Source organism: Mus caroli, chromosome 19, assembly GCF_900094665.2.
Source record: "Mus caroli chromosome 19, CAROLI_EIJ_v1.1, whole genome shotgun sequence".
Lineage (NCBI taxonomy): Eukaryota > Metazoa > Chordata > Mammalia > Rodentia > Muridae > Mus > Mus caroli.
Window position 1 is genome coordinate 37,789,031 of NC_034588.1, and position 25,083 is coordinate 37,814,113.

At 47.8% G+C, this 25,083-nt stretch overlaps 1 protein-coding gene across 1 annotated transcript in view; it reads right to left on the bottom strand.

Annotated features, from left to right (window-relative positions):
* Positions 1-25,083, bottom strand: part of Tll2 (tolloid like 2) — a 121,855-nt gene that overhangs the window by 24,022 nt on the left and 72,750 nt on the right. Inside the window, exons 6-10 of the mRNA XM_021152072.2 lie at positions 24,230-24,408; positions 22,195-22,300; positions 13,684-13,808; positions 10,775-10,890; positions 6,497-6,599 (exon numbers count right to left, since the gene is read on the bottom strand). Coding sequence (XP_021007731.1) covers positions 6,497-6,599; positions 10,775-10,890; positions 13,684-13,808; positions 22,195-22,300; positions 24,230-24,408 — 629 coding nt within the window. The remainder of the gene's footprint in view (positions 1-6,496; positions 6,600-10,774; positions 10,891-13,683; positions 13,809-22,194; positions 22,301-24,229; positions 24,409-25,083) is intronic.

Here is a 25,083-nt window from a genome sequence, read left to right on the forward strand (position 1 = left end):
TCCTGAGCAAGTATGGAGGTGACTTTCCCACAGTTCACAGGCCTTGAGTAGCCATAGAGTGTCTCACCAGCTTGGAGGAAGGTCCACGTGGACTTGGGTGTCACCTGAGCTGCCTCAAGTTGAGACAATAAGGAAACAGGCCCAGGGTCTCACTTTGTAGCCCAGGCTGGCATTATTGTCACTAAGTAGCCCAGGCTGGCCTCAAACTTGCTGGATCCTCCTGCCCCAGCCTCTCCAGCATTGGAATTATAAACACGTGCCACTGTAACTGGCTTCCAGTGTTTACAAAGGCAGGGACTTTAATCATGAGTGGGTGGGAAGCCCTGGTCGAGGCACTAGACACCATAATTATGTCTTATTCTTCTGAGAAAAGTAGAAAGTCATAGGCTGGGGAAGGAAATGGTGACACTGTGGCCTTTTCCAGATGGTCAGCTCTGGCTTATACTCTTTGAGGGAAAACAGGGTTGAGGGCTGCCAGTCAGTTCTGCTTTCTCCTGGTTCTGGCTCTCTCTAGCAGGATAAATCCTTTGGATTTAGAGGTCTTCCTATTTAGTGCAATAAAATGACTGTTGAGACTTTGAGAAGGAAAAGTACATTGGAAGAGTTGGGGAGATGCCTCTGTGTAAGCACAAGGACTTAAATTTGTGCCCCAAAAGTGAGGTAAGACAGCTGGGAGGTGTATTCTTACAGTTCTCACACTAGAGAGGTGGAGCCTCACTGGCTCGACAGCCTGACGGTGGGTGGTATCTGAAGAACGACGCCCAGTGGGGGTCCTACCTGCATACACATACAGTATGTGCATACATGCTCCCAAATACATGGCCACCCATGCACACACAGCACACACATGCACTCATACGCTTGAAGAAAAAAACAGATTGGAGGCCTATACAATTTGAGAATGGCATCTATGGTACAGCTGATTGCTGTGATGAGCTTTTAGTAAACAACTAGTAAGCACGGAGGAGGGGGGAGCACCACCTTTTTGCAAGAGGGAGCACTGTGCAGTCAGACCACAACAGCCCTAAGCAGGACTCCTTCGCCTAGCTCAGGTTTCCAGTCTGCATATCCTTTTAAATCCCAGCTGCTACAGCCACTGAGAACTGATTCCAAGTGAGAGGGGGGGAGGTCTATATTCTATTACCTACCCACCTAACTCAATAAGAGGAACTGTCTGTCACCCCTGCCGCAGGCTGACCCGCCCCTATCCAGCCCCGGCAGGTGTATTGTTCTGCCTCAGCAAATATCCCCCATCTCTCTGTAATTCTTAGCTGACATCTCAGCCTTTGCCTTGCCAGCACAGACACTGACAAGTCAAAGTCCCCCTTAGTCACTGACTGTGTCTGCTTAAGATCCTGTCTGAAGTGTTTCACATAGGACTGTCTCATTTCATCCCCACTGGTTGTGGTTTGGACCTTGAATGTGCCCAGAAAGCTCCTAGGCAGCAGGTCTGGGTCCCATCACAGTAGTGGTCATATGTGGGGCCTTGGGGGGGGAGGGGGAGGGTTCTGCAACTTGAGGTCTCTGATCTTATCAATGGATAATTCAGTCATTGATAGACTCATAGCTTAGGGGCTACTTAGAGGTGGGCGGAACTAGATCAATGGAAGCTTGTCTTCAAAGAATATTCTCTCTTCTTGTCCCACACCCTCATGCCACCATGAAGCATCAGCAATTTTTTTTTTCTGCCAGGTGCTTCTGGCCTTGTCACCAAACTGAAAGCAATCAGGTCAAGTGACTATGGACTAAAACCATGAGCTCAAGTAAATCTTTTCTCTTTCCAGTTAATTCCCCCTCAGGCAATTTGTCACAGAAAGGCAAATCTGACACAGACACACTGCTCCCCCCCCCCTTGAATCGGGTACTGTTATTATCCCCATTTCACAGATGAGAAAAGTGAGGATGAGAACATTTGTCTCAAAGTTGGAGGTGAAAGCAAGATCTGAAGCTTGGCAGTTTGAGATCCAGACTGTTGGGGCCACTATCATCATCATCACCATCACCACCACCACCACCATCATCACCATCACCACCACCATCATCATCACCACCACCACCATCACCACCACCATCATCACCATCATCATCATCATTACCACCACCACCACCACCATCATCATCNACCATCATCATCGTCACCACCACCACCATCATCACCACCACCACCACCATCATCACCACCACCACCACCATCATCACCACCACCATCATCATCACCACCACCACCACCATCATCATCATCACCACCATCATCATCATCATCACCACCATCAAAAGGAACTGGGGTCTAGTCCTGAACATGGTGCAGTTTTGGATAGGACACCAAAGGTGCATCCTGGGAGTGAAAGTGCCATACTCCCTTCCCAGCTCAGAATAAGACAAGCACAAAGGAAGATCACTAAGCACATTTGTGCGGGTGCCAGGCTTGGCTGTTGGCCTTACGCTATCATTTCTGTTCATTTGGGAAACTGCCCTAGCCCAGGAAGCCTCAGGAGTGGGGCCACGCGACTCGATGGGCCAGCCGGACCTTTCTGAACTCCCCTCCCTATTTCAAGGAAACAGGATAAGGGGCTTTTGGGTGTGTTATGGAAACACCGAACGGCAAGGCAGCTCTGCGGACAAAAATATGGTGCTGGGGCTGCTTCCTCTACAGCAACAGGGGAGGGGAGTCCACGTTGAAGGGCAATGTTTAAGATGACTGACCGGATCTTCTGGCGCCACCCCGAGCCCTTACGCATACCCTGTTAAGGAAGGGCAAGTGGCCCCGGCACGGAAATTCCATCTGTGATCTTTAACTAGCTGTGAAATATTCTCATCTATAATTTTCTTTTAAACCCAGTAAGTGCAGACCTGGGCCACAAACAGCCTCTCTCGGAAGAGCCGGGCAGGCTGGCAGGAAACGGGCACAGAGAGGTGTCAGTCAGTTCCTGGACTGAAATCTCGTTCCTGGGTTTAAAGGCCTTTAATAAGGACATCAAGAGGAGATGCAGATGAGGACACTCCAAGTGGGCTCTGCGGGGAGTCATAAAGGGTCCATTCATAAAAAGTTATGCGCGTATTATGCCTGGATTTTCGCACACTGCCCTGGGAAAGAGAATGCGATGCCGAGGTTTTCACAGCAAAGATGTCTACTTTACAATCCGCCCTAATCCGCTCTCCCTCCTGCCAAAGGGGCCTTGACCTGCCCCTCCTGGCAGATTGCATGGCACTGACCCCTCCCAGGGACCAGCTTAGCCAACACAATGCACTTGTTCCAAACACAAAAATTCACTAACGACTGCATTTGGAAACATCAGAGCGGACCAAATAGTTGGCACAGGAGGGTGTGCCTGCAAATGAAGAGTGATGTCTTGGCTGCAACGCTGTGTGTGTGTGAGAGAGAGTGAGTGTGTGTGTGTGTGTGTGTGTGTGCGTGCACACAGAAAGAGAGACAGAGAGAGAGAGAGAGAGACAGAGAGACAGAGGCAGAGAGAGACAGAGACAGAGTCAGAGGCAGAGAGAGACAGAGACAGAGAGAAAGAGACAGAGAGAAAGAGAGATATAAAGAGAAAGACCCACAAAGAGAACAATGACTCAGATAAAATATGAGCACTAACCCCCGTCCCCCACCATCACCCCAAGCCACCACCACCACCAATAAACTGATAAACTGCACAAGTCCCGTCCCAGTACTGAGTGCAGCAGAGACACCAGGATCCCTACTGAGACAATTCCTGCTTGCCACTCAAGCAAAGGGAACGCCTGGAAACCAGCCCGTGTCCACTCTCTGGGAAACTCTGGCTCCTTTCTCCCATGGTTTTGGTCTAACCCATTCCTGGGGTGCAGGGCTGCCAACCTCGGCAAGTAGACATCCAGGAAGCCTGTTAGCTTTGACTCCCAGATAAGCAACAACTTGGGAGGGAAGGACTGTAAATATTCAGCAGTCACCTGTCCCCTTTACCAGGACAGTGGAATTCTGGTTTGACTTCAGTCACTAGCTAGCCGTGAGGCCTTAGGTACTCAGTACGTGCGAGAAGCTTGGCTTTCCTGTGCCATGAGGGGTGCAGTGACTTGAAGGTGTCTGTCAGATTGAGGGTCTCCTATTCCTTGTACTGATGAAGCCCTTCCCACATGGCTTTTATAACATGTTATCGTGGGGGATCCAAACAGTAGACAGGTAACCAAGACACAGCATAATGCTGCCTGCCATCTGCATGCTTCCTTGCTTGGAGGCAACCGCTCCATCCTTGAGCAGCCTTTCTGTGTGTTTGGTACTAGACAGGACACACAACAGGCTAATCCGATCATTCTCTGATCCACTTTTGTGGGTTCTGTTTAAGTTGTATTCCAGGAGTCTTACCTAGAGATATTTTTCAGGCAATGATGGTACTCAGACAAGTTTAAAAACCCCTGCTCCCAGGAGCCCAGCCTTGGTTGGGGTATGTGTGTGGGGGGCTCTTGGATGCATACATGTGTGCAGGTGCACTTATACATGCGTGAGGATGTGAATACAGTTACATATATGTATCCAGGCACATGTGGGGCCAGAGATCAACATTGTGTGTCTTCCTGATTCTCCACCTTAGTTTTTGAGAATAGGGTCTCTTGCTGAATCTGGACCTCATTGGTTCAATTAATCTGGCTGGCTCCGGGATTCCAGGGACCCCCCCACCCCATTTCCACTACTACCCCCTAGTCCTGGGATACAGACATATACTATAGTGCCTTTTTTTTTTTTTTTTTTTTTTTACGGAGGTGCTAGGAATCCAAACTTTGGTCCTTACACTAGTGCAAAAAGCACTTTCCTTGCCCAGTCATCTCCCTGCCTTTGCACACTGCCATTTTTGGCACACCTGACCAATGCTACCTGTGACCTAGATTTCTGACTGCTATTTCCATGTCTGTTCATTTTAGGCCAGAAACAGAACCCAGTGCAGACAGGTTCTATCCTGTCTTGGGCAGTATAACCACTTGTCTATGCTCACATGCCTAAGCACACTTCCAGAGGGAACTTAGCTTGTATATCTGGACTAGGAACTACCTGATGCATAGCACACAGACCTAGCTGCTCCTAGCACTTTGGAGCATCTAAGGACACACATTCCCACCTGTTTGTACCCTTGGGAAATTAAACTCACATCTTTCTAGATGCAGGCACTTGTGGGCCATCCCCATTGATAGCCGAAGGCTACAGATTACTCATGCAGAAGGCTACAGATTCCCTAGAGACTACTCTGTCTGGTGTGACTGTATCATCCTGGTCCCCCAGGATCTAGCACTACATCAGGGCTTTCTTTCTCATCACCATCTGCAGCCAACTCTCCTGGCAACAGCTCCTTCCCCATTCATCACTGGCAACACGGCAAATGTGGCTTTTCCACTCACATGGAGGACTACGGGGGACCAAGTTATCGCCAAAACCTTGGACTTGACCAGGCCAGGAGGGCATCATTCAGATCGTCCTAGCAATGAGAACGTCCCCACACTCAACTGCAACTCCTTCATCTGCCTCTTTGTTGGTCTGTTTCTCCCTGCAGTTCCTCCTCAGGCCAATGAGTCCCAGAGTCGGCTCCCAAAACCCAAGACCACTGATTCTAGGCGATATTAATCTTCCGTGGCCATCAAGAGAAATCTCTCTCAGGAAACCTTTCTCTTTATAGTGTCTTCCTGTGATCTTTTGCTCAAAGGTCCAAGCTGCCTTTGGTGGGTGAGTCTGTACTCTTGTCTACTCCACAGAAGTAATCCCTGCCCACCAGAAACTCCGGAAGAGATAACCAAACCAAGAACAGAATAGAAACATTAAAAAAAAAATCCTCTAAAATATCCACTATGGGTTCCTTACATCTCTAATTTTATTGGAGATTTATATCGTAAATCATAAGATGGTTCCTCGCCGTTGGATTCGGCCCACGCAATGGCTTAAGTAATTTAGTTCTGACAATTTAAGACAGCACAGGTGTGCTCCTTACTTCATCAAACCGGTCCCATTCCGATCTCTTCTGCCTGTGACAGCCGCTAACTGCAATTCCTGCCTTATACACATCTTTACGTACATGCATGTGTTTGAAATAATTTTATTTACTCCACTCTGTAACATTGCACAGGTTACAGAGTGCTGGGGAAATCTCTCTGTATCGATACACACTCCCCTCCAGCTTTATTTTTATTGGATGGAAATTTTCCGTGGAAAAGGTGTGTCACAACTTACTCCGCTGAGCCTTACTGCTGAACATTTAAATTGCTGATTCTTCCTGCTTCAGTGCACCTCCCCGTTGCTAGCGCTTTGCACACTTCCTTAATTAGTTCCCTAGGAGACATTCCAAGAAGTGGAATTGCTGGGTCATAAGGTGCTGACAGTTTTTTTAAAAGCCTTTAACATGTGTGGCCAAATGGAGTGGTCAGAGTTTTACAATGACAAGAGCGCCTGAGAGCTTCCTGTGCCAGCTGCTAGACGGAACCTTCCAGATAGGGAGAACACACCCCATCTCTCATTCTTTGAAGGCTGATGTCCACTCACCCAACAGGGGGGCCTTTCTCCAGTAACCATCCCGGATCTCCACGTAATCGTACCAGCACAGGCGGCTCTTAAACAAATCCATGGAGGTGAAATTTAGGATGATCTGCAAAGAATTACCATAAAGTAGGTTTGAACAACAAAGCCCGAAGACCGCCTTACGTGCCAATGCTCTCATGTTACCCCCTTAGCATACAGAGCCCTCAGACCACAGTAGGAGCATCTTCTCAAAACACACACACACAGGAAGTCTCCTGACATCAAATAATAAACCTTAGTTGGGATGGTGAGTAAACAGAGGGAGATAGGTCCTTTAGCTCTGTCTGGGGAGTCTCTTGAGCTTTTGAAGTTGCAAGGTGGTTTACAGAAAGCAAGATGCACTTAGAGATAGGCAAGGACGAATTGAGACTAGGGATTAGGGAGGAGGTAAGAGGTCAGTGAGGTTCAGAGATACGAAAGGCTCTTGTAACATCATCAATCATTCCAGAAGGTCTGGGGTTAGCTCAAGTGCATCTGAGCATGGCTGCAGTCAGCATCCCTCAGCCAGGACCTCTCACTCCTCAAGTGCTATCATTCCCCCACTGAAACCCTTCCTGAACTCGGTCCACCCATTTAATTCTGTCATCTCTTCCTTCTTACTGGTTGGCCACTGACAGCGTGTTCCTGTGCTGCTTCTCTTCAACGTCCCTGCCTAACGGCTACTGTTGGCATGATCCCTAGACTACCCAGATTTCCACAACTCACACCTCAGGTTTTTCTGACTGCCCCGACCCCACACTTAGAAAATCCCTAAAGAAATCCCTATACCCTTATCTTATAAGTCAAACCTGCCTTGTTTTCTAGACTCTCCAAGGCCAGCCTGTGTCTCTTTCTCAGTGCTCTATAGGTTACAAAAGTCCTCACTGGGCCCAGGTAAGTACCCCATGGTAAGTCTTGTGCACAGGTGGAACCACGTGATATTTGATCTTTAGGACTCCCTATTGTCTCTCCCTCTCAGGGGTATCTAATCAGACAGGTTTGGCCTCAGTTCCACCCCTCACTGGCTCTAGAATCTTGAGGAAGTACTCATCTGAAAGACAATGTGCACACCGCCAGGTTGTGGAGGAGTCTGTGAGAGAACCTGCATGCGGAGTGACTAGTGCTGTGTCTGGCGTGCAGGAAGTACTCCAAAAGCATGTTTTTAAAAGTTAGACTATACTGAGTGTGCCCTTAGTGTATCACAGCTGACATCCCCCAGTCCCTCACTGGCTTTCTCTCTAGCCTGATCAACACTGAGAGAGCCCACTCCCTCCCCAGGGCCAATCCCCATCCAGTGGGATTCTTCCACGGAGCCCAGTGGTCGCCTAGGAAATGAAGAATGAGTACAACAGATGGGGTTGTATGTGGGTGTGTGTGCCATGGGCGTGTCTGTCAGATGCGTAGGGGGTGAGGAACTCGAGCTGAGCGGCATCTTAAATTGGGGTGTCCCTGGGTTTCTCTCAACTCTGCATCATGCTCGTGATGAGACGGTAGGGTTCAGGAATGCCTCTAAGCCGGCCCCACAAGAATTCTTTAGTCTTTGCTCTTTTAAGATTACACTGAGGAAATGTTAGTAAAACTTCCTTGGAAACACATTCATGGTCTGACTGAGAGGGATAATTATTCAGGCTGATTATTTTAAGTATGTTAGTGAACCATAAAGACCATCGGGGGAAGAGGTGATGAGCGAGAGGTACTCTGAGAGTCAATCAAGTTTGCTAATTACCAGCAGCTCTGGGGAAGGCTGGGTGAGGCAGAAATGGGAATAATTGCAGGAATTTCAACGATGTATATTCTCTGTGCCCCTAGTGAGCACTAATAATTGAGACTTAGTGAAGCTTACACGGTTTAAACATATCACACAGTCCTGCTGTGCAGCAAGTCAACAATGTGGGGATTACCAGGCCCCCTTCTCTTCCTCCTCCTCCTCCTGCTTCCTGCCTGTTAGCACCTCTAGAAGGCACAGTCATATCCACGCAAGAGGTCTATAGCTTGGGTTCAAGAAGACAACCACACTATGTTTGCATACATGTGCAAGTGTGTGTGTGTGTGTACATGCGTGCACGCACACATATACACAGACATGCAGAAGGCAGAAAAAGATGTCATTTGTCTTCTTCTGTCACCTAGCCCCTGATTTTTTTGAGACAAGGTTTCTCACCGAACCAGAAGCTTGGCCTTCTGGCTGTAGGGGTTTACCAGCAAGCTCTCAGAATCTGCCTGTCTCCATCCCTGTATGTTGGGTTGCAGGCATGCATGGGCCATTCCGGGCTTTTCATTTGAGTGCTGGAGAGTTGACCTCAGATCCTCATGCTTACACAGCAAGCACTCTTACCCACTGTGTAGTCTTCCAAGCCCTGGCATTGTCTTAATACTTAATCGAGATAGTGTCTATGCAGGCGTAAATGTATGTTGTGTGAGCTCTATCTCCTTTGTGTAACATGATGGTAGTCCAATATTCTGGTTCTGAGGTCCACAGTGGTGTGGGTTCATGTCTCAACTCTCCATCAAATTTAGTCACCTTGCATAAGTCCAATTTCTACTCTATGATAAGCAGGATAACAGCATCTAGCATGTGGGGTTGGTGCAAGGATGTGAACTACATGGCTTACTGAGGAAAGAGTCCAGTGTGTGTAGAAAATGCTCTCAATGGACCATGACCACAGCTCTCTGGTTCTCACCTTATACTTAAAGTTATGAAGTAAGAATATCTGCAGGCTGGCTGTGGAGACCCGAGCATATCTAATACATCCCACTATCTCTAGTTGACCGGGCTTGGCTCCATCCTCATATATCCACATATCCATTCAAAGTGGGATGCTGGGACTGATGTGGACAATCTCTGTCCTCAGTGTGCTTAAGGACTTGATAGAATACAGCAGTGGTGATACTGAGACATGCTATGACATGTGTTATCCTAGAGAGATGTGGGAACACAAGAATATCCCCTTACCTAAGCCCAAGAAAGAGGGGTGATCTGAGACAAGCTAAAAAAAAATCTGGATTTTTCCAATGAAAAGATAAAGATTGAAGAGATGGCTTATCAGTTAACAGTGTGTATTTTTCTAGCAGAGCACCCTAGCTCAGCTCCCACCACCCATGTTGGGTGGCTAACTGCCTGTAACTCCAGCTCCAGGGGATCTGGGTTCAGGGATCAGTTACAGCTCTCTTCTAGACTCCATGGACACCTGTACACACACACACACACACACACACACACACAAACATACATGCACACACACACACACACACGCACGCACACACACACATACATGCACACACACACACACACGCACGCACACACACACATACATGCACAGACACACACAGACACACATACACCCTCCAACACACATATATATAATTATAAAACTTTTAAAAATCTTTTAAGAAAAGATAAAGTTCAGAGTTCAAAGCCCCATTCTGTATTTTACTATATGGTTGGGTAACGTCCCCTCAGATTCTTTGTTCACGGAATAGACATAACGTGTCCTGTAGTGGAGCAGAGCATATCATCCTTGGACTAAGAAGGAGAAGTTTTGGTCCTGAGCTCAGCTCTAGATGGCAATGGAATCTTCAAGGCCAATGGATACAGAGCTTGTGAAGCCCTTAACATCTTCTTCCAGAGGCCCAGGGCCTTGGCATTCTCCAAGCCCAATTATAAGACATTCCATGGCTTCCTTCCTGGATCTGACATCAGACACATGACTGACCAGCCTGCCCTCCCAGAGGGCAGTCACGGAGCAGCTGTTGCAAGGCTAGAGTGAATGATGTGGGCTGAACATCAACACAGGTGGTGGTAGAGGGCTGGCCACATTACCACCTACCAAATCACTACTCCAGTATGTCAGTAAATTCTAGACTGGACACTTGCCCCATAGAGTATCCTAACAGTCCAGGTAGAGGAGAGGGTGTGGTTTACCTGACAGTGAGCTTGATACATAACCTATGTGGCATTTAGTACATGCCAGGCCTCCATGTATATGGGTAAGCCTGGCTTTGAGGTCATAAAACAGGGAATGCAACGCAAGCAGATGTGCTCCTGGCACATAGTAGGTACTCAGAACACCTGCTATTATTAACTGCACAAGGGTCGGGTCCTCCTACTCTACCTGGCTCAGGGTGTCATGCTATTCCCGATGGGGGTCCAGCCTACCTTTTAAAGATGATGCTAACTGTTCATGTGTATGGGGTGTGGTGTGATACCCAGGTGTGTGTGCAGCATGCATGAATATCATCCGAAGAGTTAGTATTCTCACCTACCTTTTCCCCTGGGGTGACAGAGATCCTCCAGACGCAGTGGGAATAGGAGGGGTAGCCATTTGGGAAACCAGGTGCCGAAAAGTTTCCTGTCGTGTCCTGTAGTGTCTCCCCACATGCTGCATAAGCAAAAAAAAAAAGAGAGAACTCTGATGCAGGCACACACGAGGCTCCCACCCGAGTGACCCTGCCCAGGCCTGTGAAGTGAAAGCCTTTCCCAAGCCAATGCCATGTGAATGACTGATGGGAAGTGAGCCAAGGACATGGCCATTTTCTGGCTAGGGCAAGGAAAAGCAGCATTTTGGTGCCAAGGGGTAGTGCTCAGTGTGCCTGCCAAAGGCTCTCGGGACTCCGTGTGGCTTGATCTAGATCCAGATCTCCATTCTCCATCCATGAGCTGAACCAACTCCTGGGCCAGTGACATTACCTGCATCACACTGAATGAACCCACTCTGGGCTTGGCATCCACAGAGTGTTTCAGGGATTGTAGACTTGATTTGTTGATTGGTTATGAGAGAGGAGGTTGAGTCCAGAGCCTTGGGCATGCTAGGCAAATGCTCTAACACTGAGAGACATGCCTCCAGCCACCCCGGAGCCTTCGTGACTGCTAACAACAGCCATAGCAGGGAGAATACAGAAGTGCATGCCAGGAGAGCCAAAAGGAAATACACTTTTGTTTCCATTTATGTTTTCAGCGTGATCTCGCCTCCTTCCCAAGTCTTTTCTTTTTTGCTCTACACCTCTGAGAGAGCTACCAACCAAACAAGAAAGCAGAGGAAAATGCAGGGCTACAGAAAGCTACACTAGAATGGTCTACAGTGTGTTCTTGGGCCTGTTCGTCTCTGACGGTTGCCCAGTAATGAATGGGTCTAGAATGTAAAACCTGCATGGGGAAAAATTACTTTTTCTAGTTCGTCCTTAAAAGAAATGAAGAAAGTGGAATTCCTGTAGCTTGAGAGCAAACAATATTTGTATTCCCTGAATTATGGAGAGGGACACCCTCAAAATACAAAGCCAGTGGCTTGCTGAGTGACTTCCACCGCGAGGTTACACACAAAGTACAGGCAACGGGCCTCTTTAAACATCTCTTTCCTCTCTTGATACCACCTCTGTGTGGCCACCGCCCTAGCTCGCAGAGACCCCTTGGAGCATCTTCTGCTGCCTTTGGAGCTACAGGAAAAGGCATACGGAGGGATGCCCATCATTTGCCTCAGGAAATCCTGGCTGGGGGCAGGGGGCTGAGTGTCACATTACAGAACAACTGCCAAGCACAGTGAGGCTCACTCCCAGCAGTCAACACCCCCGAGGGTTCCATGGAAATTATTTTAGAATAATCATCAGCATTCTGCAGGAATAGATACATTACCGTGTGCTCCAGGATATTTACCAGCTGCCTGGGAGCCTTCAGGGAAATAAGGAGCTTATACAGTGTAACTAAATAAATACCATGGCATTTCCCAGGGAATGCTCTAAGGTCTCCCCTTGAATTTAGAGGGTTATATGATATGTGTGTCCCGCATTTCAGCCCTAGCATGCCCCCAGATGATTGAGAGATGGCTGAACATATTTCCTCGTTTTGTGAGGATGCAGCTTACACAGCATTTTGCAGTCCCCATGGTCCTGCATTGTAGGGCAATGTCACAGTCCAGACTTTCTCCAGTGGCCTCAGTTCCAAATATTCAACCGCAAATGGAAACCTATCTTGTCTGAAGGGTGTGGAAAAGCTACTGGAGCTATTGGTGATGGAACTTCCTTCTGCCTTGCTCTCCCTCCCACCTCAAGTCCCCTAAAGGACATTCTGCTCCATAAATGGCACTAACTTGGCTGTGACAATTGATACTTGGCATGGATTTAGAAGTGACTTGGGGCCCTGATCTCAAAATGACATGGAACAAAAAGATACCAAAGCAGGTTAGTTTTTTAACTCTCAACTTGATACAAGACAGAACTCCTGGGAAGAAAGTCCTAATGAGGAATTATCTAGATCGGTTGGCCTGTGCGCATGTCTATGGGAGGTTGTCTTGATTTGTAATTTGATGTAAGAAGACCCAGCCTAATGTAGGTGGTACCATTCCCTAGGTAGTAGGTCCCAAGCTATCTAAGGCAGGAGAAAGCGACATGAGACGACAAATAAGGAATGATCCACGCATTTCTTCTCTCTCTGCTCTTGACTGTGAGCACTTAAGTTCCTGCCTTGGCTTCTCCACCATAATAGACTGTAACTTCAAACTCTAAGTAAAACAAACAAACAAACAAACAACAACAACAACAAAGCCCTTCGTCTCCTGTGCTGCTTTTTGTCAGGGTATTTTATCACAGCAAAAGAAATGAGACCAGGACAGAGATGAAGGCACAGAGGGTCCATCTGAGAGGGGACCACTGCCCTAGCACAGAACAAACCTTTGCTCTACCCCTAAGATACTCTCTGGTCTTTAATAGCATGTACCTGGTAACCAACCCTGAGGCCACAGCACGGAGACTTGTTCATTAGGGAACCGTGCCCCTATCATCCCCAAAGCATTCCCCTCACTCTTCGTCTTCCTGCCAGAAGTGCTTGGTCCTTCCTTTGCCATATTAACATCCCCCAGTTCTCTAGAAAGAAGAGGGGCTCTCGGAGCAACGTTCCACACTGTGCAGGATAATTGAGCTCTCTTCTCTCTTCACTCAGTGCTTTGTCAGAAGCTTCAAGAGCCTCCCATAGCCAGGCGATGGGCTCTGAGCCTGCTACACGCCTCTCTCAGCTTGCTGCACTGCACTGCATGCTTCCTAACAAAGACACCAGAAACCACAGCTGCCAAGGAGTGGTCCTCTCAGCTCCTGGCAAGGGGATGATGGGGTTGCTGGCACACAGCATGCGTTGTGTAGCATGGGATGCTTAGGAGTCGCTGGGAGTCCCCGTGGCTCACAGTTACCTGGGCATTTGTACAGCTTCCTGGCTTGAGCTATATCTCCCTGACTGAGCCGCACGCGTTGGCCAATGGTTGGCCTGACGCCATTGTCGTCTCGACGGGGGAGGATGGTGTCTAAGAAAACTCCTCTACGGGAAGAAAAAAAAAGAGAGAGAGAGAGAGAGAGAGGGAGAAAAGTCAAGGCTGCCAAGCTATGTGTGAGGAGACTCCCAATCTTCGTTTCTTTCCTGGTAACCCATCAGCATTCCTGTCCCCATCACTAGCCACCCCTGCCCCTTGCTGCATGACACTCAGGCTGCCTTGCGGTATTCCATCTCATCTGATCTGCCAACTCATTTCCCAATGGGAAGGCAACTGCCAAGTTGAAAAATATACTCTAGACCAGTAGTCAGAGGCCTGCTTTCCTTATGTGCACTGAGTACACAACAGCTCTGGACAGGCCCTTGCCCTGGGGCCATCATGTTGTGTGAACCAGAGACCACCATTTGGAGATCACAGTGTGAGTGGCTCCCCCGGGAGTTGTACGCTAGGCAGTGCTTTGGTAGATAGGTCTTAAGCTGCTTCAGGAAAAGCCTGAGAACTGGTCCAGCAGCTCTACAGTAAGCACAGGTGGAGGAGCTGACCAATCAAACTTTGCGTGGTTTTGCTAGCCTGATCAGATGGATCGTGAGCTAAATCAAGAACACTAGGGGTCAGCAAAAGATGTCAGGCTGCACATTCCCCTTCCAGGCCTGCCTTTGCCATGTGGGTTAACTTGGCATGTCCCTTCCCTTCTCTGAACCTTTCTGAGCCTCAGTTTACTCCTTTGTACAATGGGAATTTTTCTGGTTGGTCATAACGGATCCTCCTAACCCTAGCTCCTTACTCTACCCTTGTGTGACTAAGATCTAGAATTTGAGGGGTGTTTCTAAAACACAAGAGGGCCCCCAGAGAGCTGGCTGAGCCCCGGATTACTCATAACTTGATGCAGAGCGCAAGACCCCTCCTCTGCCTGTAAACTCTCTTCTTGGGCCTGTCCTACAAGGTGTCCCTTCTCCAAGTCTCATCTGTTCCTTTCTTAACCAACTTTCTGAAAAGAATTTTCTCTGTTCCTTTTCAGTGCTCAGCTTTCGTTCACTCTTCACCCTGAGATCTAACCATATCAGCGATGCTCAGTGGGGCCCCCTCATTGTCATCTGCCTCTCTGCATCTCTGGAAGCTGTCAGCCTCTCTTTCCTCACTGTCTTCCCCCCCGGGGTTCACAGACTTTGCTGCATGAACTGAGAGAGAGAGAGAGAGAGAGCAACCACGTCTACTTTCTGCTTGGATGATGCCCCTGCCTCTGTTCTCTTTCCATGCTATACCACAGAGAGTTCTAACTACCCACAGAGAATTGTTTCCTGTTTAGAATCATCTAGTAGACCCCCATTCCTGGCGCCACCTCCCGGAGCTGTGCCAGGGGCCTAGATGCAACCCTAACGTTGGCTACGAACCGAACTCGTCCCACCCTTCAAATTATCTCCTGACCTTTGTCTCTGGAGATTGGGTCAGAAAGTGCTCTCAGCCCTGTTCCTTACTCTCTTCTAAATGAGAAGAAACCCATGATCAAATTCCTGTATACCTTGCAGGCATCCCTTGACCCCATACCCACTTCTCCTGGGTACCAGACCATTGCCTGAGTTCACATGATCGCATCTCTCCCTGAATTTTCTCCAGAAACGTCCCAACTGTGTTCCCTTCTGTGAGTTCAGCCTCTTTTGCTCCAGTCCTACAATGTTGTAATATGGGCACCCCAGCAGGCAAGGATAGGTGCGTGCTTAGCAACTTCCTGTCACTTGGCTGTCTGGGCCCTTTGTTCATGGCTTCTGACCTCCTGTCCAGCCATACCTAGTGTTATCTCCTTCTAGATCCCAAACAAACTCCTGCACACACTGTCCTCTCCCTAGGATACCCACCCCCATCCTGTCTCGCCTACCCACAGATTCCTATTCATTCTCTAGATCCCCATCACCTCTCTCCCCCCTCTTAAAAGCCTTCTAGGGCCGGGCGGTGGTGGCACACGCCTTTAATCCCAGTACTTGGGAGGCAGAGACAGGCAGATTTCTGAGTTTGAGGCCAGCCTGGTCTACAAAGTGAGTTACAGGACAGCCAGGACTACACAGAGAAACCCTGTCTCGAAAAAGCAAACAAACAAACAAACAAAAACCACCACCACCAACAACAACAAAAAAGCCTTCTAGGACCCTTCCTACCCATCCCATCTTATGTTGCATATTCTCTCGACTAATTTCATGCCATACTAATTTTTTTTAATGTGTGATGATATTTTCTCCTTTGTCAAAAATAAGTCTCTCAAGAATACATTTCTCCTTTCTATTTTTAGGGACTGGGGATAGAGGGGAAGCACAACCCCTGCCTCCCTCTTTAATTAAATTATGCAGCCACAATCAGGGACTATCTTCAAAGAACTTCACAAAATAGCTATTTACATGCAACACAGTCAGCTTAAACATACACAGCCTGGTTATTAACTGCTCTCTCTGTCTCTCTCTGTCTGTTTCTCTCCCAGCTCTGTGCTGTCTTAAACTCTCTGTTACACTGGATAATCCACATCTCCATTTCTTTCTGCTTATATCACTTTGTTATCGTTTTGGCTGTGAAATTCTTGTTTTTCTCAGTCAGAGTCCTAGCGTACTCATTCTCTCCAAGAAGCAAAGCTGGGTCTCCTTTGTCCAGCATTGAACCCTCTGCCCTGACTTTCTCTGAGTCTCATGCCCTTATTCTCCAGAGTCCCCCAAGACACTTCAGTGGCACTTCTCCCCTCCTGACACCAGGTTTGAAACCTTAAATCATGACCCCTAAGACAACTAAAATTCTAAATTCAGTTACCTGCTACTCAACAGAGACACTTCTGCCCTAACAAAAGACATGTTACCTTGTGACAGCTTCCTTGAAAGAGGGATTTTGCAAACAAATATCAGTATGTTGTGGAAGGAGTAGCCTGGACTTAGCAGATGACTGGAAAAGCCACCAGTGGGCCTGGCATGCATAGACCATGTCCCCTCCTCCACTATTCTTAGGGCCTCTCAATATGCTTTCTTCTTCAGAAGACCCTGGGAGGCAGGCCTATTGTCACTAGGTCCCGAGTGACTTCGTGTGGAAACAGAGCTAGAAATGAAGAGCCAGCCCCACACCTACACAGGCCTGGAACCTTCTGCCAGGGATTTTCATCTTTCTGCCTACTGTGCATGGAAGTCTGTTGCTCCTTGAGCACAGTAGGTGATGGTCTGAGTGCCCAGGGGAAGGGAGTCTGACGTTGAGACAAAAGTCGCAGGCTGGACACTGGTTCACAGCCGATCTCCAGAGCTAGGACATCAATACAATGCTATGAATTACTGACAGACAGCTGGATTCTGGAGCATGTCCACTCTCAGAGCCACCCTTTATGCAGTTCTAGAGCACTGCATCTTTCCCCTTTCTGGATAGACAGAGCCCAGCACTGACTTCAGGTTACACAGGGGAGTTTTGGCAGATGCTTTGGAGGATAAAAATGTCAGCTCTGAGTTTTCCAAACAAAGACATCCCTGTACCAGAGAACTGTCTCCTCATCTCCTGGACCCATGCCCAGCCAAACTTCTAAGGACATCATTACCCACTGCCTGGGCCCAGTCAAGGGGGGAAGGGAAAAAGGGCAATAAAACCAGAGGAGAAAGAGCTGAAAGGAGAGAGCTCAGGTCGTAAAGAGACTCAGAGATGCAGAGACCGAGTTTCCCATCAGCAGGAAGGGCTTTGTTCCACAAGCCTGTGCTCGGCAGGCAGTTGGCTGCTCCTTCACAAGCTAAAAGGCAAGGTACAGTGCGGCCCCAGGAAAGAAATGATCCAGGGGAATGAGCTGTAGTTAGAAAAGGAGAGGCGTCTAACAAAATGCCCATGAAGCCAGCCATTTAAGAGTCTGTTGTACAAAAAAACCTTCTAAAACTTCATACAGAAAAGCATCATAAACGCCAGTACAGACATCCACCTGAGGCAAAACATATTTGTGGAGGGAAGATTTCCAAACCCTGGGGCAAGAGCTGATAAGAGCTGGGGGAAATGGTTAGAAAAACACACCTCACCATCTTGATAGCGTTGTGCCTTTGAAAGACAACGTTGCCATTTCCCTCATTCGGAGGCAGGGTGTATTTCTTCTCTTACCAGATTCTGGCCTTCTGGGTTGCTCTGACCAATAGAAGGTAGCAGAAGTGATGGAATGCAAGTTCTAGAGCCTGGCCACTAAGAGGCTTGCAGCCACCCAGGCTGCCCTCTAACGGCCCTGAGTCCTTAAGCAGAGAAGGGCCTGGCCAAGTCCACTGAAGTGCAAGGAGGACATGGGCTGTGGTCAGCTGGTACTGAGTACTGGATGTATGGCTGGCCATTTTAGACTCCCAGCCCAATCAAGCTCTGGGCAAGACCAGACCAAAGAAGAAAGAGCTGGGCTGAGCCAGAGGATCAGAAACAACAACAGTAGTTTAAGATACTAAGTTTGCTAAGGAAACTGCACAGTAATGGGTATTGTAGCAGTAGCCAAAGTCTGCCTGGGGGCCACGGCCCTGCCCATCACAGCCTGGTGCTGTCTCTGGCCAATCTCCTTCCTAGGTGTTCTAGGCACTTTGTATGAGGTGTGATTACTTCATGGATTTGGCCCAAGGGTTTCCTCTGGTCTATGCTGATAAGCTGGTTCATGCTGACTTTGGGGTTCGTCAAGGTTTCTTCCTGAGGGGCAGAAGTGATGCGATTATGAGCTGGAGATCGCAGGAGAGGAAATGATATTTAGGAAAAGAAAAAAGTTAGGCAAAGTATGATGAGCCTCTGCTTGGCCTCAGGCCCAAGAACTTAGTGCAGAGGATGGCAGGGAGCAATCGAGAGGAAGGTGGCTTCATTCCTATAGCCCTACATGCCCTACGTAGCAGAGGCTTACAGCTTCCGTTCTGGAGAGGAGCAACCACCATGAGTTAAGCAAAGACTTAGAAAGAATAACAGATAGGACTTTCCTTGCTCATTCCTCTGCGATGCAGCTCTCTAGGCCTCTTTGACCTCACACATTCACTTTAAAAAGTAACAAAAATCTACTGGGTACCTAGTTGGGACCCCACCGGATGCTAGAGACTCGAAGAGGATGAGATTCTGTCTTTGTGCAAGGATCTCAGTCTACTGGGGGAGGGAGGAATGTTGCAGATAAACAGAGATGGCTCAGCCACTAAAGACTAGGCTCAGGACCAAAAGTTATAAAGTGATATGAAGAGTTACAGAAGTTACAGAAATAAGACCCAAGGCACAAGATTCTCAATTGGGCCAGTGTGACACTGTGTCCTTGACAGTTGATATTGTCTTTATATATCAGTTCATAGCCTCTGACAGGCAAGTGGTGCCAGGTTATTCCTTGCATGTTTTCCAAGTTGAATCTCAGCCCTATCCCACCCACCTCTTATCCCTGGTTAGGCTTTCAACCTACCCACTCCACTGGCTTCCTGGGATTCCCTCCATGTTCTAGTTAACTTCAACTATCAGCTTGACATAGACTAGAGTCACCTGAGAGAACTGCCTAGATCAAACTGGTCAAGTTTTTGATTATTAGTTGATGTAGGTAGGCACAGTCCACTGTGGGTGGCACTATTCCCTGGGAAAGTGACCCTGGGTTGTTATAAGACAACCAGCTATGACAAGGTCAGTAATGAAGATGCTGGAGAAAGTACCCAAGGAGCTGAAGGGATCTGAATCCCTATAGGGGAAACATTAATATGAACTAACCAGTACCCCAGAGCTCCTTGGAACTAAACCACCAATCAAAGAAAATACATGGTGGAACTTGTGGCTCTGGTTATATATGTTGCAGAGGATGGCCTAGTCCATCACCAATGGGAGGAGAGGCCCTAGGTCCTGGGAAGATTCTATGCCCCAGTATAGGGGAATGCCAGGACCAGGAATGGGAGTGGGTGGGTTGGGGAGCGGGGTGGGGGAAGGGAATAGAGGATTTTCAGAGGGAAAACTAGGAAAGGGGATAACATTTGAAATGTAAATAAAGAATATATCTAATTTAAAAGAAAAAAGAAAACTAGCTCTGGGTCTAGAGATAGGGCTCAGTAGCTAAGATAACTTGCTGTTCTTACAGAGGACTCAGGTTCAGTTTCCAGGACCCATATGGCATCTCACAACAATGTATAACTCTAGTTTCAGGGGACCCAATGTGTTGCCTCTGAGGATATCAGGCACAGATGAAGTACACTTAGGTACAGGAAAAACACATATGAAATAGAAGCACATAATTAAGAGAGGGAAAGAGAGACTGAGACAGACTAAGTATGGACCTGTTGAGTGAGCCAGAAAACGATATTCCACTATGTCAGTGGTTCTCAACCTGTGGGTTCACAAGCCACATATCAGGTATCCTGCATCTCAGATATTTATGTTATGATTCAGAACAGTAGTAAATTTACTGTTAGGAAGTAGCAACAGAACAATGTTATGGTTAGAGGGTCACAGCGTTAAGAAGATTGAGAACCGCTGCTCTGTGGTTTCTGCTTCAAGTTCCTTCTTTTAATAGTGTACTGGCTGGTTTTGTGTCAACTTGACACAGCTGGAGTTATCACAGAGAAAGGAGCTTCAGTTGGGGAAATGCCTCCATGAGATCCAACTGTAAGGCATTTTTTCAATTAGTGATCAAGGGGGAAAGGCCCCTTGTAGGTGGGACTATCTCTGGGCTGGTAGTCTTGGTTCTATAAGAGAGCAAGCTGAGCAAGCCAGGGGAAGCAAGCCAGTAAAGAACATCCCTCCATGGCTTGTGCATCAGCTCCTGCTTTCTGACCTGCTTGAGTTCCAGTCCTGCATCCTTTGGTGATGAACAGCAGCATGGAAGTGTAAGCTGAATAAACCCTTTCCTCCCCAACTTGCTTCTTGGTCCTGATGTTTGTGCAGGAATAGAAACCCTGACTAAGACAATAGTGCACTATGACCTGGAAGTATAAGATGAAATCAATTCTTTTCTGCAAGTTGCTTTGGCCATAGTATCTTATCACAGCAACAAAATGGAAACTAGAATACCTCCCAAGCTCAGAATGGACCCCTCAAGGTCTATTTAGTTTACCAGTCCAGAAAAGGAAGCCTCTTCACTTTAGATTTCCTGTGTGGCAATGCGCAGAATCACTGGCCCACCCCTCACTCACCTATACTAGACTCAGAGACTGCTGCACATAAGGCTGGACCTGGAAGGGGCTCAGAGAGCAACTGCTCCACCCATCTCCAGGAGACTCAGAAACTGATTTGAGCAACATCCTCTGGTGAGAGGGCTGGAAGCCCCACTTTGGTGCAGTAGGCAGGTCATGACTAAAGCAGATAGGTGGCTAGAGAAACAGTGCCATTGAGGAGCTTAGGATTTTCCAGTTTGGCCACCTCATGGATAGGCTGCCTTGCCCAAGAACCAAAGAGCTCTCTCTCGGTCATTGGTCTCCTATTCAGAGCCAACACAGGCAAGCCAATGGCTCCCTTTAATCCTGGCACATATGGAAGATCCGTTTTCCTCTTTGCCTTGCCTACTAGGAAGCACATGCAGGGTTTGCTGGTTGTACTGACAATCCAGACTTCAACATGGCTGCCTGTTTTCCCACCTTACTCTTGTGCGTGCGTGTGTGCTCACACACATGCATTGGAAACCATCTCAGAGCTTTCTAGGGGAAGGATTAGCTAAATGAACAGACTGTTGTAGGAGGATGCTTAACAGCTTAGAGGGGGGAAATATTTGCAGTGTGTCCTTCTAAGTGTTCCCTTTAAGGATTGGGAAGATTTCTGGCTGGGACTAGTGTGGATGAGATTCTGTGCACAGACACTTACTGTGGACTAGATGCAGAAGCAGTGCGGAGAACACAACATCTTCTTGCATAGCCCCTCACATGGGACAGACCCCAAGTGTACCTGAGGTAAATAGCAGGTCCAGCCCTTCTCTGGTGATTAGCACCCTGAAAGCAGGAAACCTGGGTCTTTGTTCTCACTCTGATCTGGGGTACCTAAGCTCTCTTAAGATGGCTGGAGCCTAGTTTTCTCTGTCTCTGAAAACAACCTGTGATTTACAGCCCTTCCATCTCTGACACAGCCTAGCTTCCAAAAAACCAGAACCTCTTCTAGGACAACGGCAAGTACCTGCTGATTTGTTTAGGATGTGCATTAGTTAGAGATGCCCCCACCTAATGGGAATTCTACAAAAAGCCTTTAGGTTATTCTCCCAGATGACCTTTCTGTAATTTCTCTTCTCCAGTTGCTTCTCGTGGCATGAGGGCATGATGGAACGCCAGCTTCACAACGGGACTCAATCTCATTAGCAAGAACGTGATTAGATTGTATTTCACGGCAGCCCAGAGGCCACTGTATTTCAAGGATGGACAGGCCAGCCATGGTAGGAGCATGCCCAGACTCACTCACTCTCCACAGACCTCAGGACTCCCACCCACGCCTGAGGCAGGTGTCCCAGATGTCCCATAAAACAGATGTCCCAGCAAAGATTCCGACCTTGAGAAGGTGTTCCGGGCATAGTGCATGATGCTGTCGAAGTCGTAGGTCTCTCCCAGAGAGCTCACCTCGCCGGCTTCCATTTTTAAGAAATTATACTCCTGACCTGTGACACAACACTCTGTTAAGGACTATAGAAATAAGGCAGTGCCCAAAGTGAAGCTGTGGGAAGGAGGGCCCAGGGTAACTTCCTACTGCTTCTGTTGCCTGAGCAGCCAGACAACAGGATTTGTGGGGCTTCTGGTGATTGTTTGGAATAGAGTAGAAATTTGAAACATAGAGCAAGCCTTATGTTCTCTCTGCCCCACTGTCCAACACCCCTCCCCAAAATGCCATTTGAAACTTTCAACTATGCTTGCAGAAAGATTAGCACTCAATCTATTTGTCCAAAATATGTTGTTAAAAAAAATTTTCCCCTTCATCCAGCAGCTAATGGAAAGAGATTCAGAGATTCACACCCAAACATTAGATGGATATCGGGGAGTCTTATGGAAGGGTTGGAAGAAAGATTGAGGGACCGGAAGAGGACAGGGACTACACAGGAAGAACAGGAAGATCAACTAACCTGGTCCCTTGGGGGCTCCCAGAGACTGAATTGCCAACCAAAGAGCGAACACAGGCTGGACCAACCTCCCACCCCCTGCCCCCCTGCACATATGTAGCAGATGAGCAGCTTGGTCTTCATGTGGGTCTCCCAGAAACTGGAGTGGGGGCTGTCCCTGAGCCTTTGGCCTGCCTGCTTTTGGATCCCAAACCCCTAAATGGATGGCCTTATCTGGCATCAGTGAGAGGGGATATGCCTAGTCCTGTAGTAACTTGATGTGTAGGACAGAGGGGTGTTGATACCCAGAAGGGAAGATGGAAGAGAGGAAGGGCTGATATTGGGTTGTAACATGAATAAATGAATAAATTTAGAAAAAAAACCCCTCCTCCAAATCTGATCTTACAATGTGAAAAAAACAAGAATATAAATTAGAAAGTTAAATCCCAAATGCTTTGTCATCCGAAGCAAGTAAAACGGTCTGGGGAGTTTGGTCTGGGTTGTGCTCTCTTCACAAGCACAATGACTTGACTTCAATTCCCAGATCCAGGTTATAAAGCTGGCCTTGGGGACAGAAATGGGTGGGCCCCTAGGGCTTATTGGCAGCCATTCTAGCTGCCTTGGCAAGCTCAAGGTTAATGAGAAATTTTGTCTCAAAAAAATCATATGGAAAGTCCTTGAGGAACGACACCCAAGGTTGTCTTCTGGTCTCCACATGCCACAAACATGTGAACACACATGTACAAATACATACATAAAGCAGATTTAAGGCAGCCATATAACTTAGCTAGCTACTTTCATGTTTAGTATCACCCTTTTGGTTGTAGTTTTTTTGTTCGTATTTCTTTGTTTTGAGACAGGTCTCATTAGTTGACTGAGATAGATTTGAACTCAATCATTGTCCAGGCTGGCTGGCCTCCAACTTGTGATCCTCCTGCCTCAACCTCCCTAGTGTGTGGTTTATAAGCCAATACTACCCCACCAGGCTCCAATGCAAACTTTTAGACCAAATGAAGTATTCGACGTGAGAGGATGCATGCATGTTTGCTCTGTGCATGCTGTTTGCCTTGGGGCAGAATCCTCTATGCAGAGGTGTTGGTTTTGCACACATTTGTATCTTAATAACGGTATGGTTTCAAAAGGCTGCATTGCATGGTAAAAGTGGCTCTTAAAAGCTGCCCGAACTCCTCTTTTGCCTACTCATCCCAGACACGGCCATTTAGGAACTGAGATTGGATTTCATTGCCCCTTACAACACGGAGAGAGAATCATAGTTCCTATTCTGTTGTAAGCCATGAGCTTCCAAAGATGCGTTCTCAGGAAGGCCACAGGCAGACAGTGGCAGAGCTCATAACAACAGCTCACCAAGTGCGGTCACTGCCTTCACTGCTGGCCATGAGCCTGAGCAGCTCCCAGCAGGCCCTCCTCTCAGTGTCCCAAAGCCTGTGGATGTCCAACCTTGCTAGCTTTGAGATTCCACCCAAGATCCCTTACCTGGCTGGATGTTTTCCCTGATGATGGTGACATGTTGGTCTCGGTCTGGCCGAGTGTGTTCATGCCAGAACCCAACCACATGGCCCAGCTCGTGAGCCACAATGCCGAACTTGTCACAGTTTTTCCCAATGGATATGGCCTGCGGGCCACCTCCTCGGCGTCCCACGTAGGAACAACAACTGGGTGGTAGAAATATGCATATCAGCAGGTCTGAGGATATCAAAATGAAGAGGCACACCCCGTTCCCATCTCACCTTGCTTCCCCTGGTATAATGGTGCATTTGAAAAAAGAAATGCATTTCAGAGGTGGGAGATTTCCATTGTCCAACTCCCCACAACGAGGTCACAATTCACTCAAAATGCACCTCTGCCTTTTGGTGGTCACCAATCCCATTCAGAACCCAAAGGCAAAAATGGGCCTCCTACCCAGAATGAAGTGTGTCTACTCCTGTCTCTCTTCTAAGTTTTGTGTCTATGGGACCTTCTTTGAGGGGTAGGTGGCTGAGTTCTCTAAAGGGTGCCTCTGGATATTATTGTCAATGGCTTTCAGTGAGAGTCTGTATTAGGTACAATTTTTTTTCAAGAAATGTTTATTTATTATTCCTAATACACAGGTAAACACTGGTTTGATGAGACTTTTATTATCATTTTGCTATTGAGTGGGATGTGTGTGTATGCACGGGTGCATGTGTGCGTGTGTGTGTGTGTGTGTGTGTGTGTGTACCTGATAGCACATTAGTGTGAAGGTATGCATACCTTTGCACGTACAGAGGTTTGCCAAAGAACAAAGTGGGTGCTGAGAATTCAAGCTTAGAGCCTAAGACTTCCAAAGTAAGCATCCTTACCCACTGAGG